Genomic DNA, 23009 nt, shown 5'->3' with positions numbered 1-23009 from the left:
TCATGCCAGAAAAAGCTGCTTCACAAAGGGATGTATACAGAACCAAATAAAGCAGACATGTTCAGTGCTGCTTGGTGAATGTTCTTAGTTTTCTGGGCGTACAAGGCTCCAGAAACGTTGTGAGTTTTGCTGAGACTTAAGATGAACATGATTTTGGAGATGTATAACCTCCATCTCCATCTCCACAGGATTGACACTGAACAGTGCAGCCATCTTTTCTTCTTCTTCGTGTTGACATGAAATTATAAACCATAATTAATCAATTGTATAGGTATAGCCTCCCTATATCTGTGTGTGACATTTTTCCATCCTCAAAAACAAAAAACTAATACTTCTGCGGTCGAGCTGCAGCTTCAAGCAACGGTCTTCTGTTAAAAAAAGGACACTGAATGTCTTGAATGAGGCATCACACACAGGACTTAAGTCTGAACACAGCAGACAACAGGAGTATTTACAACAGCATTATAAAAACAAAAATAGTGCATGTGGGTGCACACTTACATTCTCTGTTTTACTGTGACATGAATCCCATGAATGTATGAGATTAAGTTAGCTTCATCTTCTCAATCAGTGATTAAGTGAATAATAAAGTTTCTATCGGGTCACTGTCAGCCTGTCACTCTTATTAGTAGTTATTTTTCAGGAGGGGGCGGGGTTTGGAGGAACGGAGAGGAGACGGTGATCGCGGAAGCTTTCCTCCTGCCTTCACAAACTTTACACGCGTATTTATCAACTGAAAATAGCAAGAGGACATTCATACTCTGCAATCCAAGACTTGATTGAAGCCACCAAAAACCTGACATTACGATAACGAGTGTTTTTCAAAAACACAAATCCCTCCCTGTGTCTCTGAGCCGCAGCGACAGGGCCTGATTCAGAGCGGGTCATTCTGCTGTTGGTTCTGGACTGGTGCTGCTGGAGAAAGCAGACTGCTCCATGTGTGGCATCTGCTCCTTGATCTCTGCGTCACGGACCAATTTTATATTTGTGTGACAGAAACAATTCTAAAATAAAAACACTTTATTGTCCGGCCGCGGCCGAAAAATCAAGAAGCAGCGTTACTACGCTATAATCGATAATCGAGCGGCGAGCTACTGAAAAGCTGCCCGCGAGCTACCGGTAGCTCGCGATCGACGTGTTGGAGACCCCTGCTCTAAATAGTTCCTCATGGATATCATTTTTTCAGATTTTCATTGCAATATGTTCCCAATTGTGCTTACATGGTTTTATATGCTTCACAATGAATTAATCTTAGGTGGAGTAGTGTATTGTGCTTCATGTGTTTTTTTATGTATGTATGTATTCTCTTTGCTGTCACTATGTTAGAATCCATTGTAGCTGTTGTAAAGCCAAGTCTCCTGCAGAATACAACACACACACGAGACGTTGAAAGCAAGTCAGAGTTCATGTATTTATGGTGGCCCAATTTCTAACCAGATAATGAAGATGCACTGAACAAAGCAGAACCAATTAACCCACTAAAGAGCGCTGTGGCTTCTGTCTGACAAGCTCTGTGCCGCTGAGTGCACGGCTTGTTAGCTGTTGTATCGCTGCTGTACTTCATTGCACCTGCTGCTCCATTTATTCTGCCTCAGGTGTGCTGTAGTTGCACACACACAGATGTACTCTTATTTCTTGTAAGGAAACCACCTATACTTCCTAAATCATAAATCTGCAAGTTGTGGTTTTAGTTGGTTCCAAACCTCTGAATTTTCTATAAATCTACAATTTCATTTCATTTCATTTCAAACCTTTATTTAACCAGATTGGTCCCATTGAGATCATAGATCTCTTTTTCAAGGGAGACCTGCAATGAAAGACAATGTCAGTTATACATTATTAATAGGTTTCGATCAAGTATATATTTTTTGTTGTAGAAACATTACTGTCAGGCAATTGTAATCATTTTTTTCCATGCATACAGTATATCGTATGGTTGCAAAAACGAAGAGAAACGAATCCGGGGTCTTCCCATGCCTCATGAGCACTGAGCACAGACACTGTTCCCGTGGTGATAATAGCCAGGTATATGCAGTTTTCCTTCTCCAAGAGTGAAGAGGATTAAATGAATCAACAGGGATTACAAACACCTTTGTACTTCCCTCTGGCATTTTTTCAGTTTTATTTCTACAACATATCCGTGTCACACACACACTAATGTTTTATATTCAATATCAGCATATTTACAGATAGGGTTTTACAGGGTTTGGTCTTAGTTAGAAACAGCAGCTACAATTTTCCAATATGTTATGCTGGTCAAACACCGTGAAGCCTAAAAAAAGGGTTTGAGTGAGTAAAACATTAATATGATAAAAATAAACATTTGATTTGATCATGTCTGTTTTAAAGTGCTGGATTCTCACTGGCTGAAATATAGTTCTCATTCATAACACTCCGTTCGATGTCTCACTATGGGATGCGCCTCATCGCGGAGCAAACAGAAGCATCAATCTCATTACGCCAATCCTGATTGGCTGGTGATCTTGACGTCAGCGTCTGGGAATTCACCCCCTACTGTATAAGTAGCTTGCGCCACGACGCATGCGTCATTCAAACACCTCTTCTCGCTTCAGAGCACATCTCTATAGTAGCCGGGCAAGCTTCACTGTCCACAGACTGAACCCAAATACCCATTTCGGTCGACGGGCGCTCGCCGGCTACTCCTTCTGCTTCGCAGGAAGACGGTAGTACTAATGCTGTTAGTATTTAAATCGACCTCGCCCTTCTCTTACCCGAGAAAGTAAGGTAGGTCCGATTTTTTAAGCTAGCAGCACACCTGTTGCTAGCTCGCTCCCTCACTATCGACACCACGGTAGCGAGGAAGTTTTTTCTTTTCTCTTCTCCACGGAGGAAGAAAGGATTAAAGGAGCATACTGCCACACCAGTCAGTATTCTCCGGGAATAAAAGACCCACACCGTCCTTTTCTCCGGATTAAGGACAAGGTGGTAACATATTTTTCTCCCATCCCACCTGTCGAGAGCGGGCCCTCTCCACGCCATGAGGCGAACAAGATGGACGCCCCTCTCCCTCACACCAGAGGAGTCAGGGACTCGTGGCTCGACTCTGCGGCTGCGGGTTCAAGATCTCGGGCACAGACACACACCAGGTTTGTTCGTCCTGCCTCGGGCTGCAACACGCCTGAGGCGCTATCGACAACCCCGGCTCGTGCGGACATTGTGTCCGCTTCACCGTAAAGAGCCTCCACCGACGGTTAGCACGACAAGCTAGCCTGTCGGAACAGGACCCCCCCATGTCCACGGACCCGCCGGCCGGCAGTCAAGACACGGGGGCTTCCGCCACAGAGAGTGAACCCCTCTCCGTGTCGGGCTGGGGCTCATATTCTGCGATGGCTATAGAACCGGGGTCCCGCGCCCTGGCAGGCCGGGCCCGGTGATGGCAAGACACAGCTTTACCAAGCTGGGGCTCCCGGTTAGACCTCACCATGGTCTCACCCGCTGAGGATGTCCTCGAGCTGGACTACGAGGAGGACGAAGAAGAGGACGCCTTGGCGTTCCTTCTCTCCGAGTCGGATGAACAGGAAGAGGACACCTTCATGTCACCGGCTCAGGCTGCAAAGCCTGAGGCGAGGGCTGCTCTCCCGGGCGATAGCACACCAGCTTTGCCCGGTCTGAGCATGGACCTGCAGGCTGTGTGTAAACGCGCTGCGGCCAGACTCAAAGTCCCGTGGCCTGAAATGGCCAAGGAGACCTCCAGGTCCCGCTACGAGGGAAAACATCTTCCCCAAGCAGCGGGGAAAAAGAGGCAACTCCTTCCGGTCTTCCCGGAGATGTTGGATGAGGTGTCGGTCTCGTGGAGAGACCGGCCCTTCAGCAACAAGGTCCCAATCCAGGGTGCCTCCTCCCTAGACTGCGATGGAATGGAGAAGCTCGGCCTGCTCCGCATACCGCCCATGGAACCGCTGGTAGCGGCCCACCTCCTACCGAAGGTGGGCACGTCACCGAGCAGGAACCCCACGCTGCCAGCAAAGTCGGACCGTTTTCAGTCAGCAATGACTAACCGCTTACCAAGCGGAGCTCTGCGAGGACCTGTCGGGTAACCCGGGGGCAGCCACTCTGGACGAGATGGCAGCGGTCACGGACATTTGTCTCTGTGTCCCACGCTGCGCAGTCCAGGCCACGGGCAAGGTAATGGGGATCATGGTGGTACAGGAAAGAGCGAGATGGCTCAACCTCACCAACCTCCCAGGCCGGGAAAAAGAGGACGTGCTGGATATGCCCATCGTTCCCGAGGGAATTTTCGGCTCCGCTCTCGCCTCCATGCAAAGAGTGATGGTTACTGTGAAATGCGTAATGGCACTGCGCCACTGGCTGCACCCGACTTTTCTAGTACGGGGCGTGCCCATGGGTGCTGTCCTTTCACGGAAAGTGGTCACCACGGACGCATGTCTGACAGGTTGGGGAGGTATTTATGAAGGTCGCCCGGTGAGGGGTCTCTGGAGCAGAGACCTCCAGCGGGCGCACATAAATTACCTGGAGCTTTTAGCGGTGTTTCTCACCCTAAGACGCTTTCTGCCTTTCCTCAGGGGACATCACGTCCTTGTGAGGACAGACAATACGACCACAATATCGTATATTAACCGCCAAGGGGGTTTGCGTTCTCTCCAGTTACACATGCTGGCACGCAAACTTATCCTATGGAGCGGAAGACGTATCATCTCTCTGAGAGCGACGCACGTACCGGGAGTGATGAACCTCGGGGCAGATCTGCTGTCCAGAGGTTCACCACTTTATGCAGACTGGACTCTACATCCAAGGATTGTGAGCCAGCTGTGGGTGCGTTACGGCAGAGCCGCGGTGGATCTGTTCGCATCGAAAGACAACGCTCAGTGTCAGCTGTTCTTTTCGATGCAGGATCTGAATGCACCGTTAGGCGTGGATGCACTCGCGCACGATTGGCCCCCGGGCCTTCTGTACGCGTTTCCACCCCTGGCTCTGATACCTCCAACTCTGGCCAGAGTGAGAGAGCAACGCCACACACTTATTCTGATAGCTCCACACTGGCCAGCTATGTACTGGCTAGCGGAGATATATCAGCTGCTGTGCGGGCAGCCATGGCAGCTCCCACTACGCAGGGACATACTGTCCCAAGCGGGGGGGGCGATCTTTCACCCACACCCAGAGCGCTTGGCTCTATGGGCCTGGCCCGTGAGTGGTACCACAATCGGGGGTGCTTCGTCATAATGACCAAGCCCCCTGTGTCCTGGGCTATCCCTTACAAGGGCAAGCCTGTTACTAAGCAACGGCTCTCCCACTGTTTGTGGAAGCAATTGCTGTGGGGCCCGTACGAGTCAGAGCTCGCAGGCACACTCGGGTTCGCGAGTTCTCTTGACTCAGGGTCTGGCTGCATCCTGGGCTCTGTCCAGGATGTCTCCCATCCAAGACATTGGTGCAAGCGGCGAGCTGGTTCTCGCCGCTCACTTTTGTCCGCCTTTTAACAGTCTGGACGTTCTACTCCCAGTTTTGACTCAAGCAGTGCTGGGCACCTGGTTGAGTCGGAGCCCTACCTGTTAAAGTTCTGGTCGGTTTGGTGATTTTCGAGATAAGCTCGTCTGACAATACGGGAGCTACAATTTCCCATAGTGAGACATCGAACGGAGTGAATGAGAACTATAGGTTACTTACGTAACCCCAGTCCTCAGAGTAACATGAAGTGAGATGTCTCACCAGACGGCCCTCCTTGCTATGGTGAAGCGAGAAGAGGTGCTTATATTGAATGACGCATGCGTTGTGGCGCAGGCTACTTATAGGGGGTGAATTCCCTGACACTGACGTCAAGATCACCAGCCAATCAGGATTGGCGTAATGAGATTGATGCTTCTGTTTGCTCCACGATGAGGCGCATCCCATAGTGAGACATCTCACTTCATGTTACTCTGAGGCCTGGGGTTACGTAAGTAACTTATAGTTCTGCGTGACAGCTGCAGTCAAATAACACAGAAGTTATTGACTTTGCCTGAAATAACAACTCTAAATGCAAATTGGAATACATTTAAGCACAAAGGATCAGTTTGAAACATTGCAGGGGAATGCACTTAACTACCGCTGAGACATTGTGAAGCAGAGTAAATGAAGCTTTAGAAACGTTTTGGGTTGTGTTAATTAGAAAAGCTCACATTGCATTGACAAAAGCAACACACTGTGTAGCCTTAATTACCCTCAGAATGATTGTATTGTTGAATATCCCTGAAGTAAATCAAATGTCTTACTCTTTAAATGTAGGTATATTGTTTTCCATAGTAAGCATAGGACACAAACAATGCATTTCTTCAATCCTCCCTTCCCCCACTGCAACACTACACAAGGGCAACAAGGGGGTGAAGGCCATGTTGGGACATTTCATTATCTGTTAGTAAATAAAAGTGATTTGCTGTTACCAATAACCACGTACACACAGTGCAAATGTTACATAGTAATAAAGGAACAAAAAAAGAATCACAAATGTGCATGTGCCACCTGTTTGTAGTTGCTCCACATGGAACATGCTGTGGCTGTAGTAGGAGCACCACTAAGCTAAATGTTTAATTCATGTGTTGACAGTGTCTACAGTAAGAAGAGTCTGCAGTGCAGGAGTGAAGTGGTTGCTCAGGGGTTGTTTGACTTCCACTGAACTGAGTGTTGGTTAGAGCATAATGGATTACCCCCCCTGCTGGGTTCTCAGAATCAAGGTAACAAGTAATCAAACAATGGCTTTCAGCCTGTCCGCACCAACTACACACATCTTTGACATCAAGGTAAGGGAGGTAGGGGTGCATTGGTTTGCAACTTCTTCTGTACAGCACACCTATTCAGTGCTACAGATGTCACATGCATTAAATGACTCAACGCTATATGACAAAGAGTACAGTGTGTTAACTCAAGAAAAAGTTATCCTGGCGTGAAAAAGATAACAGCAGAAACAAGAAAAAGAAGGGATCCTCAAGTATAACCTTTAGGTGGACAATAAAATAAATTATCTTATAACTGATAGACAAAACACACTCTTGTTACTCACTCGAACGGTTCACTGGGGTCGTCCCCTTGCAGCTCCGGAGGGATGGGTATCCGTTTATAGTACATTTCCCAGTCAAACGCCCCTCGCATGGCATCCCCTGCCTGTGTGTCATAGCCGAAGTTGTCGTGGTCGATCACATCGATCATCGGACACACGATAATCTTCCTGTTCTGGACGATTCGGTCTAAAAAAACACAGTTTGTTCAGCTAATGTGCAGGGCTTGGAGTTGAGTTTGTAGTCTGGTTAAAAAAATGATCGTTTGTTATTTTTTAATAAAAGGAAATTCCTGAAGAAAAGCAGCCAGGGGCTTTATGACAATTTCAACTTTACTGTGAATATAGAGATTGAAGGAAAACTATGAGAGGCCGTCTATCTCACAACTCATACTTGGTCTTACAAACAATATCAGAATCTCACATGTACACCACTCTTTCACACACAGTATCACACAGTATCACACCGTCTTTAACGTACTGTCATTTCCTCCTTCATTTACTATCATACTATCATACATACATCTCTCACACACAAAAACAAAATCTCTTAAACGCACCATCATACTCTCGTAAACACACCACTATCGTCTTTCACAAACAACTATAATCTAATAGAACATAATAGTGTATGTGAAAGAAGATAGTAGTATGTGTGTAATCGGTAAACAATGTATGTAAGACAGAATAATAACCTATGTAAGAGGGAATAGTATTTCATGTTAATAACAATAATATATGTAAAACCGAATAGCAGTTAATGAATGGCCGAATAATAGCTTATAAGAGGTAATAATAGTTCATGTGAATGACTATATAGGTATGTGTATAAAACAGAATGATAGGGTGTGTGCATAAGAATAGTTATGTGTGTGAGAGAGTATGATTGAAAAGGAAGTGAGTTTGATTGAAAAGGAAGTTGGACTAAATTCTCAGTTCCTGATTGGCTCTACGTTTTTAGTTTGACGGACACCGCCCACAATGGCAGTAGACTGCTACTATTTTTCCCTATGCAACCTGAAGAGTAAAAGGGTCAAGTCCGTCAGAAAGCAATGACTGTAAGTGTAAGTGTAAGCCTTACACTTACACTGTAAGGATTAATAACATATTGTGTTTATGTGATGAAATGTGGATTTGTTTAAAGTTTAAACACAATGAGAAAATGCGTTAGCATTCGCGCTAGCGTTAGCATACACGCTACCGCGCATTAAGTGCCTTCATTTTATTTTAACAGAGTGGCCCTCCCCAAGTCAATGGAGAGAGAAATATTATCTTTCGATATCGTTTGAATTGTGCCACGAATTACACATAGATGTTTGTCAATTGAAAAGATAATTTTGCCAGTCAAAAAAAAAAAACTTGTCGTAAAACTGTGAAGTAACACATTTTTTTGTGTGAAATTCCCAATGAACTACATCTCTGGTCTTGCACAACAAAACACGTCACCAAGATGGCCGTCACTACTGTCTTGCTAAACAAGGGATTGGCTACCCTCACTATCACCACAATGAAACACGTCCAGAAGAATGTCATGCAAAGCTGCCTGCCTTCCTTTGATTCTCTCTGAACTGCCTGGTCTTTTTAATGTTTAATGTCAACCATTTGTGCAGATAGCATGAAGTAGAAAAGATCGCCGATCCTAATGTAGCGTTAGCATTTCTCCCCCGGGCTTAAATGGTGTATTATAGAATGATCCAACCCAGTCTCATGGCATTTCGTGTTCACCAACACGATTTTTAATCTATTGATTCGTGTTCACCAACACGATTTTTAATCTATTGATTCGTGTTCACCAACACGATTTTCCCCTTTTTTTCGTGTTGCACAGCACGATTTTAAAAGCAATGTATTTCTACTGGTAATGTGTTTTGTGCCTGCAGCACGTCTTTTTCTCCGGTCGGGTCGTGGAAGACCGGAAGCTGTGTGGTTCATAAAAACATGTTCTTACTCAATATCAAGCCACAATTATTGCTTTTATTTTAAATCGTATAATTTCTGACTTTTGTTTCCGTCTGTGAGGAAAATAAATGGGGCTCAGAGCCTCAGGATACTGAAATCTGTATTTTTAAATCTTTTTTTCCTTCTAATTTGTTATTCTTTTCAAAATAACACACTGTTATTTACTCACCAATAACACACAATTATCCTTGCTTTTATTTATTAGTTTAATTCCATAATCTCGGGCTTTTTTGGCGTCCGTCAGGAACTGAATTTCAAAATAAAATAAATAAATAATTCAGTTCCTGACGGACGGAGAAAAAGACGTGCTGCAGGCACGAAACACATTACCAGTAGAAATACATTGCTTTTAAAATTGTGCTGTGCAACACGAAAAAAAGGGGAAAATCGTGTTGGTGAACACGAATCAATAGATTAAAAATCGTGTTGGTGAACACGAAATGCCGTGAGACTGGGTTGAATGATTACACCGGTGTGACAGTACTCTTCAAAGGGTTCACGAAATATGACAACTAGTCTTACTGTTTAACATTTTGGGTTACTTCATGTTACTTCATGTTAAGGCTTATAAAAATGACAAGGCTAAGGCTGTAATGCTAACTAACGTGCTTGCTAAGCTAGGTAGCTAACTTGATCCAGCCACTCCTGGTCCTTTCATCAGACGGGAAGCGAAAGAACGAGCAAGACCCATTGCTGGTATGATAACAACCTGGTACTAAGCACACAGGCATCTTGTTAAAGTTATCTTATCTTAGCTATCTCTTATATTTAGCGGAGGAAAACAATTATGACATCACTTACTCTGGGATTTGTAGTCTTTCTAGTTGCGTATTTTTCATAGTCTTGTATTTCAACAGTTTTACGACAAACTGTGACTTTTTTGACATGGAAATGATTTTTTAAGATTGACAAACATCATATGTGTAATTCGTGGCAAAATTCAAACGGGATCGAAAGATACGTTTTCTCTCTCCATTGACTTCAATACATACTTTTTCCGAAATAAGGTCCCATCAAGTTCGCCACTCTATAGTTTAACTCCGTTTGAATGTCAGTGGACTGCAAATAATTCAATAAAGGAGCATGGCTGCTCATTCCCTGGCTCTCAAAATAGTTTGGCTGGCTGTTCATCTATGTTCACACTGAGACAGTACAACACATAGAGAGAACAGTACACCTATTGTGTAAGTACATACAAGCAGGTCACACAGTATGATCACAAGTACATAAACTCTGAAAAATCAGTTTTTATTAAAAAGTACAGGCTGCATATGTATTCTCAGCCTTGGATACACTTGACATGTTTTGGGATGTGTGAACCTCTCTTTAGTGGTTTAATAAAACAGATATTTCAATGTGTGCCTACTTTGTTCATGTACTGTTGAGGTTAATTTCAGTAGTTGTGTGCAGATAATAGGGAACCTGTTCAGGTCAATTTGAGTCAAACTACTAGCTTATTGGTTATAAACAAGACTTCGCTTTAAAATAGGGAACATATTATGAGATAAAAATACCTCATTTTGAGTTATTTAGACTTAATTAACACTTATAGTTTAATGTCTTGTTACATAAGAATAGATCATAAGTGTTAACTTATTATGGGAGAATTTATTGTGGTATTACTGCCTTATTAGGCCCATATTGAGCAGAGCATATTAAGACCAAAACTCATGTACAACAACTTCCTTACTTGCAATAAATAAGCACCAATTAGAGGGTTATTGAGGGAAAACTCTCAACTAATGGCCTATTACTTGTAGAATATGTTCATGTAGAATAAGGCATTAATAAGTGTTTTATAATGACTAATAAAGAGCCAATATACTGCTAATATGCATGTTAATTAACAACTAGTTGATGGTGCATTTTTTTACCTTAATATAAACCTTAATATATGTTACCAAAAGTTCTTATTGCAGCTCAAATTTAGCTAGCAGTGCTCTGAGCAGCTTCAGGCTTTGTTTTCAAGGCTGTAAACAAGTCAAAGAATGAATATTTATATTATATTTCCTGTTGGATCAACCTGACTTCCTTTTAAAGTATACTCTCTCACAACCAGTACAATGTCCTCTCACATACACTGTCATAATCTCTCAAAAACACAAGCATTGTCTTTCACATACACTATCATTCTCTCTCTCACACACACTACTATACCCTCATACATACTATAATTCCTCTCTCACATACACTATCATTCTCTTTCCCACACACTACTATACCCTCATACATACTATAATTCCTCTCTCACATACACTATCATTCTCTTTCCCACACACTACTATACCCTCATACATACTATAATTCCTCTCTCACATACACTATCATTCTCTTTCCCACACACTACTATACCCTCATACATACTATAATTCCTCTCTCACATACACTATCATTCTTTCTCACACACAAAGTGTTCTATCTTGCATACACTACTAGAATATAATATTGTATGATGTTGTCTGTAAGTGGGAATAATAGTGTTTCTAAGAAAGTACAGTTTGGTATGTAAGTAAGTTTGATTTATGGCCCGGACAAAAGTGTGTGAAAGAGAGCATGATTGTGCGTGTAAAAGTGTTTAGCAATATGTATAAAATAGTTTAATGGTGTATTTGTGAGATTCTGATATTGTTTGTAAGACCAAGTATGAGTTGTGAGCTAGACGGCCTCTCATAGAAAACTACCAAGGTGGAAAAGCTGGAAAAGCCTCACATTGTTAACAATTGTAAAAGCAAATTTAATTCCTAAATCACTTTGTAAGACTGATGTGGTTTTGTATTTCTCACCCAGCAGTGGAGGAAGCCAGTTGGCGTTGGCTTCACAGTGAGAGTCCAGGAAGGTGATGACTTCTCCTTTAGCAGCACCGGCTCCCAGCAGGCGAGTCCTGATCAGCCCCTCCCTCTTCTTGGTCCTCATGATGCGAACTTTGGGCATACGCATCATGTATTCCTCCAACGGCAACTTCAGGTGCTCTGTATAGAGGTTAAGGGAGTAAAGGAGTAAGGGGGGGAAACAGGAAGAAGCTCATCAGTCCCATGTTCAGTGCTGAAAACAATTGTTTTGTTAAGTCGTATTTTTGCTTTGGTGTGCCATTTCACTTCTTCTCAGCTTAACACATCAACTTCAATAACATTCTTGGTTTCACAGAATACTGTTAACTAACAGAAACAGGTGTTTCAATAAACAACATGGACACAGACAAAGCAAGCAAACAAACCTTGATTTCGAAGCCAACATATCTCTGTTTGCTTCAATGTTTTCAGACTGTTATTGAAGTGTGCTGCTAAATGATGGACTTTGGTTGTATGATTGTTTACTGGAGCACAAAGTGGTGGATGTATAGTAGTCCTTATTTATCTTAAAATAATCTGAAACATTGTAGTATTGTTCCCAAACAGTAGCCCATACCACAATCCATTACATTTGAATACACCATACATAAGGGAAAAACATAATCTAGAATGTAATAGCCATAACTGATTACCTGCATTAGTAGAACTTTGGATTCAGTTTTCTTTAATAAAGTGTGTCCTTTAAGTTGAACTTAAAACATAGATGTTCCATTGCAGTGTTTACTGCAGCAGCCTGTGATATACTGGCAACCTTTCTATGGTGCACATTGCCTTTTGTCGACTGCATGCTGGCATTTTGGGATGACACTGGACAGGATAAGTGCTTTAGATATATGGATGGATGCCTACTGCAGTAGCACTGAAGGACTAGTCAGGATGGGGAAATCTTTAAAAAACAAACGCTGCCGACACATTTTGCAGGTCCCCTAAAGTCTTTACATTACTTGCATTTGGGATGTTTACATTGTCAGAACATTAAACTGCACAGGCAATGACTCAGACTGACAAGCTGCAGAACATTGTTGCTTCATTGATGCAGTACAAATATCTTTAAATAACAGATACATGATTTATAGTAATATTGCATCAGCTAATGCTGTAAACACCCGACATGTATTTGTTGCTGAGATTTACATGTATTGATTAATGACCAATCACATGTTGCTTAAAGGAGGAAAGACACACTAATCAAAGGGAATCAAACCAACTTGAAATGCTTACATGCTGCAAGCCTTCTTCTAGACAAACTGTAACAGGTATCCAATACAAGGAAAAAGGTTTGTCCAAATTATACCTTTGTAGTGTAAGCAAGGGCCCTATGCCTGCATGTGTAATCAAATCCTTTCCATCACTGTAATCAAGTCAATATATATTTGAAAAGTTCAGTTCTTATTTGTCAGAGGAGCAGGTTGACTTAATTGTCTGCCTCAAGAGAAGAGTATTTTTTTGTATGTGCATAAGATGACATTAAGGACTTTTCTCTTCATGTTTTAATTGCGCTTGAGATAAAGATTTAAAGGCTATATAAAATATTAAAAGGGTAATCATCTCCATCTTTCGCCTTGATGGTCATAACATATTTGAGCTGTGTTTTTGGAAGGGAGCTTGTTTTAAATCAGGTTCTCCGTTTACAGATGCAAAGCTTTATTCAGAATTAAAAAAGTCTTGTTTCCCCACTGCAATATATGTGTTTGCTTTACCAGCCCACGTATATTTGACAGTACCTTTGAGTGTCTGAACTTGATCCTCTTGTTAAATACTGTGTTTCTTCATGTTTTTCCTCTTGTTCTATGTTATTAGGGGTGAAAATGAGTTTGTTTTTGTACACTAACATTTTATTTTTGAAGATAACAGGGTGAGCCCTGAGTGCTCTCAGTGGTTTGAATAGAAATCATTCCTCAACAGTCAAAACATGAAATGTAACTTTGACAGGTTCTTTTGAAAAAGCCCCAGTACTGCCTGTCAACAAGAAACTCTGAGTTTGAAAAGTTGACCTTCTAACTTTTATTAAGTACATCAGACTGAGCTTACATTTTACAGTAACATAAACACAAAGTGCCCTGAGAGGAATATATATTCTGAATATAAATTCAGACAAACTTCAGCAGGAGGGGAAATAACTGTTCATTTGCTATCCTTTTGTAAAGGAGGGAGAGTAGTGCTGGATGGGGTGTTAAAAATGACATGGAGGAGAATATTTCCCTCCATCTTGGTATTTTCACTCCCCTCAGTTTTCTCTATTTCTTCTTTTTTACATTGAAACATTTCCAATACAACAGTTTGTTATGGTCAAAGTAAAACATAAAGCATCGACAGGGATGAGGAAGAATACGTCAAGGTCAACAGAGAGGATGTGACAGGAATCATTCATTCTGACCTCAATACTTATCTTTGTTCTCCAGAAGTGCTTAAAGAGAAGGCTGTGATTTCGATATCTTATTGTTCTCTCAGTATTTTTTCTGTAATGTCTACTTATTTTTATTTGCACATATTGGCTAAAATCATGCTATACTAGCTTCTAAGTAAAAGTCAAAACAGATTAATGGATGTTTATCCTTGACTTGTTTTTTCAAACACGCTTATCTCTACAAAATGTGCGTATCCCTGATTGCAGCATTATTTGAATGACACTTTAAGTTTATAAAGCATAATGAATCAGTTAGTTGCTACAAGCTAAAATGTTATTGTTCTTTTTAGGAATGCACAACACGTTGATGCAGGTTTAGTTTTGTTTAACACACTGAATGAAAGTAGCCTTCAATATAACACTCAATTCTGCAAAAAAACAAACTCAATAACCTTCAAGCTGATTGTTTGCGATGCTGTTTAATTGTATTATTCTTCTTTTTTTGTATCCGTATCACTGCATCCAAACAAATTCCAGCTCTAATCCATCCCTCCATCCCCAATTTCAGATGTATTTAAAGTATTTTTCTCTACTTTATAGATTTTCTCTGACTTCAGTGAAGGTCCGTGGTGTATACTTTCTGTTGCCGTGTTTATTGTGTTGCACAGCAATGCCCTACGAGCTGTAAAGTGTGACATTGCAACAAGAGCGGAAGGTCTCCGTGAGGTCGGCACCAAACTGCGTGGAAAAGGTGAGCTGTCCTCCCTGAATGTTCCTGCAATAAATCAAGCTATTAAAAACTGACCATTACGAGCCTGACTCTGTCTCTTTGTAAACGAGCACCCTACACAAAGTGACGCTAACATCATCCTGTTAATGACAGGAAGCAAGGCAAAATTAATCAAGGAACATTCACCCTGAGTGTGTGGAGATCTTGTATGGGGATAGGTGAGGGAGAAAGATCACAGCATTTAATTATGATTGGTTAAGTTTTGCTGAATAAATTGGAATACTGCTCTCAATGTTTACCAAAAGCAAGGAGGCAATTAATCACGCTAATGAGAGCGAGCTGATGTCGGCAAACACATTAGTCTTTATTAAAATGTGAAGCGGAGGAGATTGGAGGGCTGAGGCATCCTGGATGTCAGGGTCATTTCACAGTGTGGAGTAGTGGGATGCATCGCGTGAATCGCTCCCCAGGTCGGTGATCAAATCCAGGCAATTTATTCAGAGCAGACTCCATCGGAATTCCCAGCCTACCATTCATCTCTTTAAGTTTTCTACCTCCCTGCAGGCCATCACTCACGCATTTCTCCTGTGGACGTTGCCTGAGCTGCCCGGCCTTCTTTCATCTACTCAAATGGGGCCGTACTCAAACATGAATTACTGGTTAGCATATGAAAGGCATGACTGTTGGCCCCAGGCTCCTGTCAAAGTGTCTGTGTGCATTTAAAATGTCATTGATAAAATGTGTTTTTAGCTTCTGCATGTCCCGTGAACTGAAATCACACCGTCTGTCTGGACTGTTTAAAGGAGTAGTAAGTCAATTCAGGTCTTTGACTACATCACAAGCACCTTAACTGCAAAATGTCCTAAGCATGTGTCGACTTATTACATAGCCGTCTTAATCCTCTCCTTTGAATAACAAGCTAAAATGACTGATTAAGCATTTTCTGAAAAGACAGCCCAATAGTTTGAGGCAACTAAATATACCTTTTTAAGGTATGAGAAGGATCACCTTTACTTGATAAGAAACCAATGCTGACTTCTACTTATTTAGTTCTTGTCCTTGTTCCACTTTTTTCTGCAACAGGGATAAACATGCATTTTATAGGTTTTATTTTTCTAAATGATAATGTTTACATATACTTTAAATGGGCCTTACAATATGTTAAATCCTTTTGCTATAAAGGGTATTAACTTATGTTAAAATCTGTTGAGAGATTTCCATTTCCACCACACACCACCTGCACAATCCTCCCTAATGCATTAAAAAATATGAATTTAGCGTTAAGACACAGTGGATCCAACATGGCACACTGAGCACTGTTCAGGCAGTGGTGGATTAATCCCAAGATACTCTGGCACGCAACCGAGGACCGGAGCTACCCGTTTATTCCCTCAGAGAAATATTATAATGCCCTTGTGAACTCAATCACAATACGTCAATTTTATTCCTGAGGCAGCATGAATTTTTGCTTCTATCGTTAAAAAAAATTCTCGAGGGAGGAAATGTGCTTTCCGTAGGTCATTGTACCCTGCATTGTGAGGGAGGGCAAGTACATTGGGTTAGGGAGGTACATGACGAACCAACAATGTCTAGCTCTGGCATATTGCATATACACCTCAGTTTTGTTATGTTCATTACTTCACTACGGCAGTTCAGTAACATTGCATTAGTATAAATGTTGAATTGATCAATATAACACTCACTTTTCCAAGAAGGAGTGAACCAACTGAGTATTGGCAGGACTATATTGCAATTAAAGGCAATCATTTGACCTGAGGGCACTGCCAACAACTCCTTATGTCAAGTATAAATCCAGCTTTGGCTGCAAAACGCCTCAGTGTCTGCTGGAGGTTACAGGTCGATGAAGCATATATAATCACATCATCCACAAAACCAGAGATGCAATACTCTGGAAACAGGGACTGAGACCTTCATGTCTTACTTGCTCCGCTCTGCATCAGCCAAACGGCTCGCTGCACCCTCGCTGCGAGGGGGATCCAAGTTCCCATCAGCAAAAACACGTGGGTTTGCTATCCTGGCTCCAAAATGGTGGAATGAGCTCCCCATTGACATCAGGACCGCAGAAAGCTTACACACCTTCCGGAGCAGACTGAAAACTCATCTCTTTCGACTCCACTTCGAGCGATAGAATTACTAACAAAGAACTGCTAACAGAGCACTTATATACTAATAAAGGACTGGCTTATCTATAGCCAGTTGAGCAGCACTTGAAACGATTGGCTCTTTGAAACCTGATGTTCTTATATGATTCTGTTTTCTTCAAGGTTGTGTCTTCCTGGTCGAATGTACTTATTGTAAGTCGCTTTGGATAAAAGCGTCAGCTAAATGCAATGTAATGTAATCTATAGGGTCCATCTATAATAAACACAAAAGACATGGATGAAAAGGACTAACCTTGACAGGGATCAGTGTGCTCTCATAAAATGAATTTTCATTAAGGTGAAATGGCAGTGAACTAAGAAGGACCATCTCTCTCAATGACATCACTGTTACACCATGATCAGGCCACAACCAGATGAAATCAATACAAAACCAGAACAATCTTAATAGAGTTTGTTTGCACAAACAGATAACGTGTGCATTTCACTTTTACAGTGAGCTAACATTTTCCTGAAACTCAGAGATTTTAAAGTAATTGAGACCAGCTGCCAGCAGAATCACAGGAGAACTTGATAAGCAGCCTATTTTATGAAATGTTTTAGGAGTTCTTCTCTTCAAGAAAATACTTCTGATATATTATGATTTTGGATGATTCTGATTCTGAACAGATTAAGGCAGGATACACAGGAAAATAACAAAATTGAACTATGTCGTGATGCAAGTCTTAACAAACAAGGTCTAATGAAGGAAGTAAGTAGATAAGGTGAAAATAGCAAACACTATAAATGAACATCTGACCTTTGTGAGTGCGTGATTTATTGGGTAGTTTCAGTTTTAAAACCATGCTGCCCCTGATCATCTCAGAATTGTAGCAATTGTATTCACAATTACAAAGTTTCACTGATTTTAGATATGAATGTTTGAGAGCACATCATACTGCAAAGTTCAAACCCATTTTAAATCCCTCTTGTTATCCTGATGTTCTTGGCCCTACACATAAAACAAAATATGCTCGAGGAAAAGATTTACAAAGAGCAAAACAACAAACTGTAGGGGCAGAAATCCTTTTTTTAGTTTGTGAGGGAGTGAAAATGCAACCTGATTGTTTTTGTTCCACTAAGATTTAATCACCAACTTCATCTAATTAGCCAACTGTGTATGCGGTTAAATACACTGAAGTCTAGATTGGAGACAGGTGAATTTGCTCATTAGCTTTTAAATGAAGCTTGCGACTATTTGATAGGTCATAGCAGAGACCAACGAATACAAGCTACAGAAGACATTGTTATTTTTGTCCTCACGCGTTATTCATCTGGTCCTCTCCTCCTCAGGAAGTCATTGACTCGATCACTTCCGACTGATGGTTCAACATCTCTAAATGGCGACTCTTAATTAGCTCCTTTTGTCCTCCGTCTCCCTCTCAACCTTCCTCTTCATATTACTCTCTCCCCCGTCTCCCCGTCACACTTCACTGAGCACCATTATCTAATTATCTCCCTACACCCTCAGTCACATACACAAACAGATTTACGCATACACACACACACACACACGCACACACACTGGCATGAAGGAATACAAATGCAGAAATGTTTTTCAGTCTTTCTGCAATGATGAATCTGTCTTTGTTTCTCGCTTTTATTGAAGACGTTCCACAAATCGTCTCCTATCTCCTCGATCCAACTTTCCATCATGCAGATGGTTCTGCTGCTGGTGTTGATAAGACGGTTCAAAGTATACTCTAAATCGCTGACAGCAGCTTTCTCACGCAACCGGAGCAACTTAATCATAGATAAAACTGTGTAGAAATTAAATCAGTTCATTAAGTACCCATTAGAAAGTGTTTGCACACATGTTTATTTAAACCAAAGCCCTTAACATATTTTGCCTACCAATGGTCATTGCAAAAGGATAGTAATGTCAGTTGTTTAAAAGGTATGTCAGTCATTTTATTCCCTGATGAATCCTAGTACAAATGTGTTTTTTATTAACGTATCGATATGTATATGTTCGGACAATGTTGAAAATTGCAAATTTCAATATAGTTACTTTGACAATAGTCCTTTCCACGCTAAAGATGAGAATTCTGAAAATTAGGGCAACATGATATAGGGAACAATCCAGTAATGTTGTGTTTCGATGCAGTGAGCACCCCGCACTATCATATATTAATAAATAAATACAATGGAGTGAACTAGTACCTCAAAGAATGTAATTGCAAAGGAGACATTTTTGATAAATACAGACACTTGGTAAAAAAACTATTTAAGGCAGAAGAGAGATCTGACAAACACATTGATGCTCTCAGACTCCATTAGTTGCATTCCACTCATATTTATCCATTAGGATTCATGGCATTTGTTCACAATATGGTGCAAAAGTAACAACATAGTGAAGAGCACTGACTGTCTTCTTATCCTCACCATAGAAAAAGGTGCAAAAAAAGTGCTCCACAAGAATCTGAGGTTGGCAGCACTGAGTACCAGCACTTGCTGAGATAACTATCATTCTGCTTCTGAACACAATGAAATTAGTTTGCTTCTTAAATGTGAGACATATTTCTGTTATGTCTCACATTTAAGAAGCAAACTAACTAAACTATCATTCTGCTTCTGAACACAATGAAATTAGTTTGCTTCTTAAATGTGAGACATATTTCTGATATGTCTCACATTTAAGAAGCAAACTAATTTCATTGTGTTCAGAAGCAGAATGATAGTTATCTCAGCAAGTGCTGGTACTCAGTGCTGCCAACCTCAGATTCTTGTGGAGCACTTTTTATTAGCAGTGGACCATGTGGTCAGCTCTGTGCTGGCTCCAGGTTGGAGGCTGTGCTAATTCCTGCTGGGAGCCATGCTTTCTAACCACCAAACCTCCTCTTCAGCTGACTGGAAACGCATCATAAGTCACTCTGCATACGAGCAGCATACTGGCCACTCCTTAGTTGAAGTATTGCAGCCATTTGCTCAACTGATCCCATCGGGGAGCAGAATAGAGGAAATTAATTGGGCGATCAATCTGCCAATGGCAGGCTTCCATCAAATGATTGCTGATAGCACCATGAACCCAATGAGTAATTACAGGCTCAGTTTCAGGCTGTGATTTTATGACACAAGTCTCTTTCATTCTGAATAACAATCAATATTATTGACAAATACAACAAAATAATGGAAACATGTGTCCAGTAGACATAAAATGCAAAATTCACTTCACCTTTCAATGTATTTACTCAGTTTGTTCCAAATATGAATGTGTATACCAATTATGGCTACACACAGCTTGTTGCAAGCGACATACATTGCTTGCCAACTGTACTTGTGTTTAGTTCTAATGGTTGCAAACAAAAAATAGAAAAACATAACTATAAATATGCAGCTAAATGCAATCTGTGCAAAAGGTAATATATTTTGCAATTAATTGAGCCTTTGCAATTTACTAATCGAACACAGTAAGACGTTTCTTTTGATGTATCGGTATTATATTCCCTTGGAATGTGGCCCTTATTGGCATCCATCAGAACTGGGAATCCAAGATGGAGGAACAATTCCAAAGCCCCAATTTAAGCATTAAAGGATGATTATTTGCTACTTTTTACTGATGGAATGTTTCTATTTGATCAACTATTCCAAGTCCATAGCATAAGGGATTGGTGAAAATATGAATAGTGCAGTTACTGAACTCATTCTGTTGGATCTATGAGTCAGATTTAGGAGATGTGTAGATCCTATCCGAAGAAAAGCTGATGGAACATATGAGACTCCAGCATGAAGGCACATACTGTCAAGCACAAACTTTTATCTTACATAAAAGTTCCCTCTTTACGCCTCCTAATATCTTCTCTTCTCTGATGTGGAGAGGAAGGAGGCAGCTTTCTATTATTTTCTATTTCTGTGTGACAAGTTACAGCTACTTTCCCTGCCCCGTCTGGTCATAAATCCGTGAAATGACTTGGGCTCCATCAGCAGAATGCATTGCTCAGCCTCCAACACTAAGCTGGCAGACACACACGCAACCATTTACCCAGTGTGACCATCTTAACAGAGCAGCAGGCAAGCTGTGGGTACCACAGAATTATTATAATCACGTTAGAAGAGTTAGGCAATAATGACAATTATTTGACAATAAGCTTGACTCAATGTTTTGTTCACCAAGACTTTTTTTAATTAGGGCATTAGTCTTCTCTAAACCCAGATATTAGATATAATCTTAGAAAATCCAAGGTGATTATCTTTTTTGCTGCTTTTTTAATATTGATGGGGTTGGGTTAGGGTTAGCTCTAAGTGTAACAGATAGAGGACAGGTAAATATTTGACATAGTGTATGGTGGGTTTGAATTTAGATAATGTGAAGAGAAGTAGAAACACGGCTATATATTGTTGTTTTAAGCTCTGATAGCAGCACTTACTCATTCTACTTCATGCTCGAGCTTCAGAGTGAGAGAGAGCTAATAAGAGAGACTGGGGGGCATTCTACACTGACATGGTGAACTGGCCTCAACAGAAACCTGTAATTAAAGGAAATATGAAGAAAGTGTGAAAACCAGGAGGAAAGGTGACCGTGTAGTGAAAGACTGAGTGGGTTTCATTATTTGATCTATAACACAACTGAAAGGTCACAGCATGTAGAAGGGAGCGGGCAGGCGCTTCATTGCAAAGTTGTAATGTATCAAAGGGTGGAAATTAAGAGAAGAAAAGGAAAATTCTGCCAACAAATGTCCAGTGTTATTTGAAAGCAGGGGTCAACACTGCTTTTTATTGGAAAACAGGGAAGTTGTGTACATTTAAAAAATCGAGAAAAACACCATAATAGTGCTATAAACACTACTAATAGTAATGTATTTCTTTACAGGGTCAGAACTGGTATGTGTGTGAAAGGGAAATAGCTCATTAAAATCCATCTGGTGAGGATTAAAGGGGTTCATGGCACATATTAAGCACAGCTGCTTTTATTCAATGCTGTTTTAAAATGTTATTTTATATTTGTGAGCTGGTTATTTTATTTGGAACAGTAAATAAAACATGGAATCTAGTTGTAACGTCCCTAGCAAAAATGTAACACAACCAACAAGCGGAGTAAGGAGCGCTGCTGTTTACATGACCTCATTGGTTTCAAAACATCTCACCAAATGACTGCAGTTGAATATTTGCCAACTGGCTAACAACAATTATGATCAATATGCTTTACTTCAAATGAAACTGAAAACGAAATGCATGCACACAAAACAACATAATATTAACCTTTGAGTAAAATGAGCAGCACATTTTTTTTTAACCGCTGTCTAGAAATTATTAAGAAAGCCACATGTGTGACTAGATAGATAGATGGTTTGAAGAATGATAGGACAAAGGTTACTCCCGAGATAGTTTTTCCACCATACCTCTGGGGCTCCTGTTGCTATGATACCTATCTAAAAATCACTGCCACATGACAAATAGCATTTGTCATCTGCGGCTTCTGTGAAACAGACGGGAGCTAAACATAGAGTTAGTACAACATGTCTCCTGAGAGCAGCTTGGACCTTTGGATTTATTGTTTGGAAATCTGTTGAAAAATCTGTTGACGGATTATACCACGACTGTTTGTGTACACCAGCCGTTAATGCATGTTTTCACCACTAATATTATAGGCATATGCTTTAAAGCATCTGATGCTGAAGTTTTATTTAGAAATGTGGACTTGAAGGCATTAGCTTGAGCATAAAAGTGGGAAGGGGGGACATTTGTTCAGATGTAATGTGAGGATCAATGTAAGAGAGAATGATTTATTTCCAACGTGATTGACACTTCTCAGATGTGAGAGAGTTGTGATCCTCAAAATATAACAGACACCTTGTGCTAGAACACACTGAGCCATGGAAGAAGGGTAGCCAAGCCTTAAATATTTGGTCTGCAGCAATACATTTCAGTATAATCTTTATAGTGTGTATGACGGGCTCTCTAGTGATATATGTCGGTTTTACTGTGAATTTTTATATATTTGCAGTTAATGTATTTTAAT

At 40.9% G+C, this 23009-nt stretch overlaps 1 protein-coding gene across 1 annotated transcript in view; it reads right to left on the bottom strand.

Annotated features, from left to right (window-relative positions):
* Positions 1-23009, bottom strand: part of LOC117458727 (polypeptide N-acetylgalactosaminyltransferase 10-like) — an 83150-nt gene that overhangs the window by 18716 nt on the left and 41425 nt on the right. The window contains exons 5-6 of the mRNA XM_034099361.1: positions 11749-11934; positions 7013-7196 (exon numbers count right to left, since the gene is read on the bottom strand). Of these exons, the coding sequence (XP_033955252.1) occupies positions 7013-7196; positions 11749-11934 (370 nt within the window). The remainder of the gene's footprint in view (positions 1-7012; positions 7197-11748; positions 11935-23009) is intronic.

This window comes from Pseudochaenichthys georgianus, chromosome 14, assembly GCF_902827115.2.
Source record: "Pseudochaenichthys georgianus chromosome 14, fPseGeo1.2, whole genome shotgun sequence".
In the NCBI taxonomy this organism is placed as follows: Eukaryota; Metazoa; Chordata; class Actinopteri; order Perciformes; family Channichthyidae; genus Pseudochaenichthys; species Pseudochaenichthys georgianus.
The sequence above is the reverse complement of the archived record's forward strand: the minus strand, read 5'-3'. Positions and strand labels throughout refer to the sequence as shown.